The sequence below is a fragment of the Zophobas morio genome, unplaced genomic scaffold (assembly GCF_036711695.1).
Source record: "Zophobas morio isolate AGI-343-1 ecotype UQ-CSIRO unplaced genomic scaffold, CSIRO_AGI_Zmor_V1 ptg000046l, whole genome shotgun sequence".
Taxonomy (NCBI): domain Eukaryota; kingdom Metazoa; phylum Arthropoda; class Insecta; order Coleoptera; family Tenebrionidae; genus Zophobas; species Zophobas morio.
The window spans coordinates 6721150-6729058 of record NW_026972151.1 but is presented as its reverse complement, the minus strand read 5'-3'; the positions used below and the strand labels follow the sequence as shown (position 1 = coordinate 6729058).

At 37.2% G+C, this 7909-nt stretch overlaps 1 protein-coding gene across 1 annotated transcript; it reads right to left on the bottom strand.

Moving 5' to 3' along the window:
* Window positions 1-244: 244 nt before the first annotated feature.
* LOC135142173 (uncharacterized) lies at window positions 245-6905 on the bottom strand. Its single transcript, XM_064073843.1, has 8 exons — window positions 6395-6905; window positions 4191-4343; window positions 3781-4115; window positions 3522-3721; window positions 3424-3428; window positions 1859-1933; window positions 550-623; window positions 245-460 (listed from the first exon to the last, which is right to left on the bottom strand). The coding sequence occupies exons 2-8, from the start codon at window positions 4204-4206 to the stop codon at window positions 245-247; spliced, it is 921 nt and encodes a 306-aa protein (XP_063929913.1). The 5' UTR covers window positions 4207-4343; window positions 6395-6905.
* Between the last annotated feature and the right edge of the window lie 1004 nt (window positions 6906-7909).

Genomic DNA, 7909 nt, shown 5'->3' with positions numbered 1-7909 from the left:
GGAACCTCTAGATTTGCTTTAGATTTGCAGTAATTTTGTGTAAAAATTAAAGATTATCTAAAACAAAAAAGCTTCAAACATATTAAGATGATAAATTCTTAAAATGAAAATATTGTGAAAAAGATAATTTCAATAGAATTTTTTTCATTTAAATCCAAAATAAGAAACAAAATATTGTAATGAAGCGAATTTTCGTGGGCCGGAAAACCGTACCACCGTCACCGGTTTTTTTTTGTCGTCGCCGTCACAAGTCGGCAACGTCGTGTACGCGTCGTGTACCGCCACCGCGCTCCCCTCCCGGGTCGCCGTACCGACCTCGCCCGATTTCCAGGTCCAATTTCGCCGCCCCCAAGTCCAGGAGGAACCCGTCCTGAAGTAAGTCTCTGCCCAGGAGGAGCGACCGTGCCGAACGTGTTATTATTTTACTTGTCGTTTTATTGCTGTAGATAATTAAGATTAGCTGCAAGATTTGTTAGTCTAGCCGTGTAGTTGGTGGCAGGCAATAAATCTTATTTTTTATGTAAAATATTCCTTGCCGTTTTATTTTACTCTCTTGTTTTCGCGGGCGCTCAGCACCTGAGATCCGTGTCCCCGGCTTGAGAGCAACCCCGGGGCTCCCTCCCCTGGAGAAGCCAGACGTATCCAACAATTAAATATATTTATATCTCAGGCAAATATTCTTCCTACTGTTCAATCAGGCTTCAGAACTCATTTTAGCACGACCACTGTTTTAAGTTCCCTAATTGATGACGTATTGAAAGGCTGCTGTGACAGTAAATTAACTTCACTTACTTTACTGGACATGTCTAAAGCGTTCAATGCGGTTAACTTTAAGTTATTGCTTGCTTGTTGTAAGAACTGTCTTTCCTTAAATCTTGCAAAAACTATTTCGATTACTTTGGGCACACCAAATACTCTCAGATCCTAATCTTCATATTGGAGGTACCACTATTTCTTCTGCCCGAGTGGTTAAAAGTCTTGGGTTACATATTGATAATCAGCTAAAATTTACTGACCATATAAATAAGATCTGCCAAACTATATTTAATGGCTTCAAATTGATTTCCCCTGATAAGAACCTTTTAGACATTCGCTCCAAACGCCCGTTGACTGATGCTTTGATACTATCACATTTAAACTATGCTGACATAGTATATGGTCCCTGTCTATCTTGTGTGGACAAATATCGTTTACAAAAGATTCAAAATTTTTGTGTGAGATATATTTATTCTATTCCACGTGAGACACACATTACACTTTTTGTACGGAATTTAGGCTGCATGAAAATGCATGAAAGACGTTTTCATCACTTTATAAAACTCATAATAACGATCCGACTTCATAATAATCCTCACTAACTGCAAAATAGAATTTCAATTCGTAGTTCTGCACATGACTGCGACAAATGGATCTGACTGTTCACATACCGTCTCATTCTTTGAGTTCATATAAATCGTCATTTTCATATTTAGCTGCACATGTCATAAATAACGTTTTACGTCATTATTCCAACTTAAATAGCCATTGCATCATCAAATCTGTAAAGGATCTCTTATTGGCTGAGCAAGCAGAAATAAAATTAAGATTAAATTTAAATCTTTTTTAAAGTTTGCACCTTTAAAACTATCTATAAAAAAATTATGTTCCTCTTTTATATTTTACAACTTGTATTTCATATCTCATATCTTTTCAACATAGGGACAGATTGTAAATCAGTGATACTGAATCTGTTTTTTTTTTTCCTTTTGAGTATGTATTATTTATTTATTTTTGTTTACTTGTATTTTTTTTTTATTTATGGTACTCAATAAAGTTATTATTATTATTATTATTATTATATCCGAGTTTCGCCCGCTACCTGAGCTTTCCAGCTCAAAAAGTCCTAATTGCCCACATTTTATTGTAGGTGATTGTTCCAAGTTGCGCCTACTACCTGGAAATATTATCACACCTACATTGTTTATAATTTCTAAGCATGGTGTTTTTCTTGATGAAATGAAAACCAAATTTGTACATAAAGACAAATTTCTTTAATATTTCGAAAACGTAAAACTATTAGGATAACAAGAACTAAATGAGTTATTATATTTCGCGTGGAACGATTTGCAAGCATTTGTTGTCGCTCTTCAAAATTTTTCACTTTTTTTCTCTCATTAAGAAAAACACCATGCTTAAAAATTATGAAAAAGGTAGGTGTGATAATATTTCCAAGTAGTGGGCGCAACTCGGAACAATCACCTACAGTAAAATGTGGGCAATTCGGACTTTTTGAGCTGGAAAACTCAGGTAGCGGGCACAACCCGAATATGTCCATTTTACGGACTTTTGTTAATAAATGTTGGTATGTACAGCTGTACTGATCATTTATTATCCTCATAATCGAGTACCGACGAACAACAGGGGATTATAAAATATCGATAAGCGCAGGTAAAGGTTGACAAATAAAACAGTTGGTTTTTAGAAAATTGTTACATCTTTGGATCTAGTATTTTCTTTTAGTTTTACATTAGATTAAATAGTTTTATTTTGTCATAATATTTTTGCTTTAAGAATTTTTTTCTCGGTAACTCAGTATGTAAATTATGCCACAGGCGAAACTCTCCTCAGAAGGTATGGTTGACATACTGAGTTGCCGTGTTCTTTTGTCTTCTTCCGAATTTCTTAACCCTGCTCCTGACGATGCCACTTACGAAAGTGTGCGAAACGTTGAGCCCAAGAACTCATTTGACACGGTCCCAACCCGGAAAACAATCATATATTGAATCCGACAGTGGAGGCCTTTGAAATTATTTTCAACAAAATCTGTTTTAAAAGCAGCTGTTTTACCCTATGTACGAACTGTCGTATAATAGTGATACTTATTTGTTTATTTCACTCAACTTTCATCATTTTGTATATAATTTTAATTCAATTAAAAATGAAATAAATAACTATGTGCGTCATATCTGCAACTTACTAAAAACAATATCGTTCACAGAATTTCAATATCGTGATCGCCGAGTTTTAACTGGAACTGGATATTTAGGTGAAATGGCAACAATGATTTCTATTTCGGTGCAACGCCACGTAGTCATAGTACTTCCGAAATCTCCGACAATTTAAACCAGAAAAAAATGTGGTTATGTTATAAGAAAAAAAAAACAATTTTTGTTTGCTGATTTTTATAAACATATTAAAAATATTTATGTACATTATGTACAACTAAAACTAAAATAACCTAACCTAAAACTGTATATACACATAAAACTAAAAACCTAACCTATAACTATATAAACACATAAAATTAAGTTAAAATAACCGATATTTATATATACATAAAACTAAACTAACCTAACCTAACCTATAACTATGAATACACATATAACTAAACTAACCTAACCTAACCTATAACTATATATACACAAATAACTAAACTAAACTAACCTAACCTATAATTATATATACACATATAACTAAACTAAACTAACCTAACCTATAACTATATATACATGTAAACCTAACATAACCTAACCTACACTAACCTAAAGCCACCGTCCAAGCTGAGGCAATAACTATGCAGGAACAGAGCCGCATCGAGTGTTCGATGGGTCAGCCTCCGTTCCTGGTAGTATTGCCTCTCCCATTGGGCCCTCCACACGCAGAAAGCCTGATACTCCGACAGTGGCTTGAGGCCGTCGTCCATGTCGGGGAGAGGCGGCAGCTCCGTCCCTGGCGGCACAGTCTGCAAAACAAATGTCTATTAGTCCATTACATCCAAAATAACACGAAATTAATACATACCTTCTGAGATGACGGCGCCTGAGCGATGAAGAGCGGCAGCAGGGTCTTCACAGCCCTCGAGTGGGCTGGCACCCTTGGGCGAAATCTTCGCGGGGGATCGAGGTGGGCAGGTGTGGGGATGTGGGGAATAGGAATGTTGTCAACAGGATTGGGGATGAAATATGGAACAATAAAAGGGGGAATTATAGGCGAAGGAGAACGAGGAGGTTGAGAATGGATGGATTGGGGGTCGATCCCCGGTCTCCGCTTCGGCGGCCTCTCCTCTTGCGTCTCAGCGGGAGAGACGCAGTCGAAGGACCGCTTCTTCGAAGGGCCAGCGGTGGCGAAGTCGCTTCCTGAAATGAAGAAAATAGAGATTAGTGCATGCTTTAAAAACAAAAAATAAAATAGTTTAAAGTCAAAGTACTTACCAGAAGATCCGTCCATTGTAACACTTGTCCAACTTCACAGCTCGGAAAACTCGGACATAATGAAAGGACGATAAAGGGAGGTTGTTTATATACCTTCAGCCCCCGGACGTAAACAGTGGTGGGGTGTTTGCCGGGCGGGGTTAACCCTTGGGCCTGCAAATGCCACAATCTTAAAATCGTAAAATAAAAAGAATGTTATACTTAAATAAAAAAACTGTTGTTGTAATTATTTTGTTATTCATTGCTAATTTCGTTTTTGGCCAGTTTGATTTTATTTGATTTGTAATTTTATCAATTGGCTGCTGGCCTACGCTTTAAAAATTTGTTTTTATTTGTTTTTAACATTTTTTTTTTTAGTTAAAAAAAATCCATGTACAGTGTTCATGGACGAATAATTGTAAGTGAAAGTAATATACATAACCTTATTATGATTTTGTAACCGACAGGTTGAAAAAGGCAAGGGACATCTTGCCGAAACGTCCAATGAAATAAATATAAGAAGAAGACAAAAATGAAGTTTTAATGTTAACTTTGTTATAAAAAAAAACATTTTCTAGCTTAGGGCAGCAGCCAGTTAATAAAATTATAAATCAAGTAATTCTTTTGTCGCAATATATTCTTTTTAAAAAATTTTCTTTTTGAAATGTTAGAAGCTTTTGAGTATTAGACTATTTACATTTTTTACACAAAATGACAATTTAAAAGAAATTCGGAAGATATTAAATAAGATTAATTAACAAAAATCTAGGGGGCTCCGATTTTGTTTTACTTTTAAAGAATCTCGGGCACTCTGAGTGCCTTTTTTTAGAATTCGAAGGAATGTCAGTGATCCCGAGTGTCTTTTTCGAACTGTTTAAAAATAATAATGGTAGTCCTCTATTACAAACAACTTCAATATCTCCATCCGTTCACAAGATGTAGGTGGAATTTTAAATGGGATCTGTATATTTACATTAAAAGCTCAAAGGGCAACTGGGCCTTTCACTATGTCACGTGACCAACGTGTGTTGCAACTACCTGTGCTGTGTTTCTATTATTAAAAACTGACAGCCTTGGTAGTATTTATCTAATTTTACTTTGTAATCGTTAAATTCAGTTTTAACTTTAGCAACACAACTTCATTGGAACATTAATTTATTAAATTTTCAGAAGCTTTACGGATTATACCGACTATTGTTAATAATAAATGTCGGTACAGCTGTGTTGGTCATTTATTAGTACCCATAAACAAGAGGGGATTATAAAATATCGGTTAGGGCAGGTAAAGATTGATAAGTAGGTACAACAGTTGGTTTCTGGAAAATTGTTAGATTTTTGGATCTATTGTTAAGTTTTAGTTTCAAATTAGAATAACTAGTTTTATTTTGTCATAAAATTTTTGCTTTAAGAATTTTTCTTCTTAATATGTATAAATTGTACGGATGTGTTTAAAAACTGGAATCTGGCAAGATCGTGCAATATGTTGGATTTTACAAACAACTTAAAATATTCTGCAATTTTTCGTTCCACATTGTCATAGTGTTGGATCATCCATAGTTCTTGAAACTGGTATGTATTAATTACTTAATGATAATGAAGATCAAAATTAAAAACTGTCATACCGGCGCTTCAATAATCATAATACAAATTCAAGATTTCCGGTGAAATTTTACTTTTTTGTATCTATGATCGTTTTCAGGGTTAGGACCGTCTCAATTGAGTTTTGGGCTCAATATCTCGCACACTTTCGTAAGTGGCATCTTCAGGAGCACTACTGAGAAATTCGGAAGCAGGCAAAAGAGCACGGTAACTGAGTATGTGAACCATACCAGAGGCGAAACTCTTCGCGGAAAATTCGAACTCCCGCACTCTGGTGAATGCGCGAAAGCCATCAAAAAAGGTCATAAGTGCAGAAAATTGTTTCGAACATCCATGAAACAGCCTGTGGCAGAAAAATACGGTTTCCGACAAAAAATTGCAGATTCTCGAAAATGGCATGCTGCCATCGGTTAGAAGGGCTTCCCAAATGATGAATTTATATTCCAACAGAACAACTGCCCAGTTCACACTGCTCGTCATAGAATAGCAGCCTGGGTCGAAAATCATGATGTAAAGTCGAAACCGAAACCTCAATTCTACTGAGAATATGCGAAGTCTGTTGATGAAAAAGTTGCGACGCCAACGTTTGTCCCTTGAAAGTGAGAGATAAAATTTCGTCAACTTACGGTCTGGTGTCGCCATACAAGCTCTACTATGCCGACAGCCGCTCAACTTCACCCATATCTGCTCATGGCGTCTCTGGGTATATTGCTTTACGAGTTCGTTCGAGAGGGCGACCGAAGGCGTGATTGCCGGTTCGGGTCCCCAGAAGGGCATGCGCGCGGCTCGCTTCGCCATCTCATCTGCCCTCTCGTTTCCTTCGTTGCCACTGTGTCCTTTGATCCAACAAAGTTCCACACTATTCCTCTGCGTTACATACTTTAGCGTTTGTCTGCACTCCCAAACCAGCCCGGATCGAACCATACAGCTGTCCAGGGCTAGTAGTGCAGACTTGCTGTCAGTAAGTATGCGTATTGATTTGTTGCCGATTTCACGTTCAGCAATGATTCTAGCTCCCAGTATTATTCCCATCAGTTCTGTTTGTAAGACAGACGTGTGCGTGCCGAGAGGTGCGTTCAGTTGTTCGGAGTAGATGCCGGCTCCTGAACCACTATCTGTTTTGGCACCATCGACATAGATATCTATGTCGGCTCGTCCTTCTGAATTATCATTCATAGATATTCTATATGTCTTCTCATATATTAATTTAGGATTCCTTACGGGACATTACCAGTTTAACAAACATCTATATACGATAGGAGTGGTAACAGACCCAATCTGTCGTGGATGCAATGAAGAAGAGGAAACAGCTGAGCACATTCTTCGTGAGTGTCCAGCCCTAGCCTCCTAGAGGGAATCCATACTAGGCCTAGTATGGCAAATATCAGGGAGTTTCCACCCTCTGCATTACTCAAGTACATTCAAGCAGTTGGATGGCTTGACGAGTAGAGGAGCGGGAAAACACCCTGATATGGACTTGGGGAAGGTACAATGGGCCCAAAGGCGAGGCCTAAGTGCCGGCTGGCTACGGTCAGCCCCCATAAATTAAGAATACAATCCAGACGCCAACGTTTAGTTCTTAATAGTAAGGATGATCTCTTCGCGGCCATGACGGATGCGTGCTATATATCACCTGAAAACAAAAATTTATACCTTTCTATATCCAAACGAGTGGCCAAGCAAATGGGGCAAAGCATTAGTTGTTTTATTGTTATATTTATTTATGTAATTTACTTAATAAACTGTTATAATTTTGTGTCGTAAATTCAAATTATTATCTGCAGTTTTTTGACTTACCATCTCACGTTGATTGATTTTATTGTAAGTCTCACAAGCGAATGACGTGGAAGTCGTGGAACTGTAAACAATACACATGTGCTTATTCCAAGTAAAGTGAATTACGAAATGGCTTATTCCGTATTTTAATTGTCTGCCGCACTATTATGCACTGTGTCCTGAGTTTTAACAATGTATGTTTGTTTTATAAAAACTTTTAATCACTTATGTAAATAATGCATTAAAATGCACATCAAATGGGTCACCATTTTCTGGCAGAGTATTTAGACTTTACGAAAGCAAAAGCACCACATCAACTCAGTGCTGCCAAAGCTCAGCTTGAGTATATTCTAGCTGGTACCACG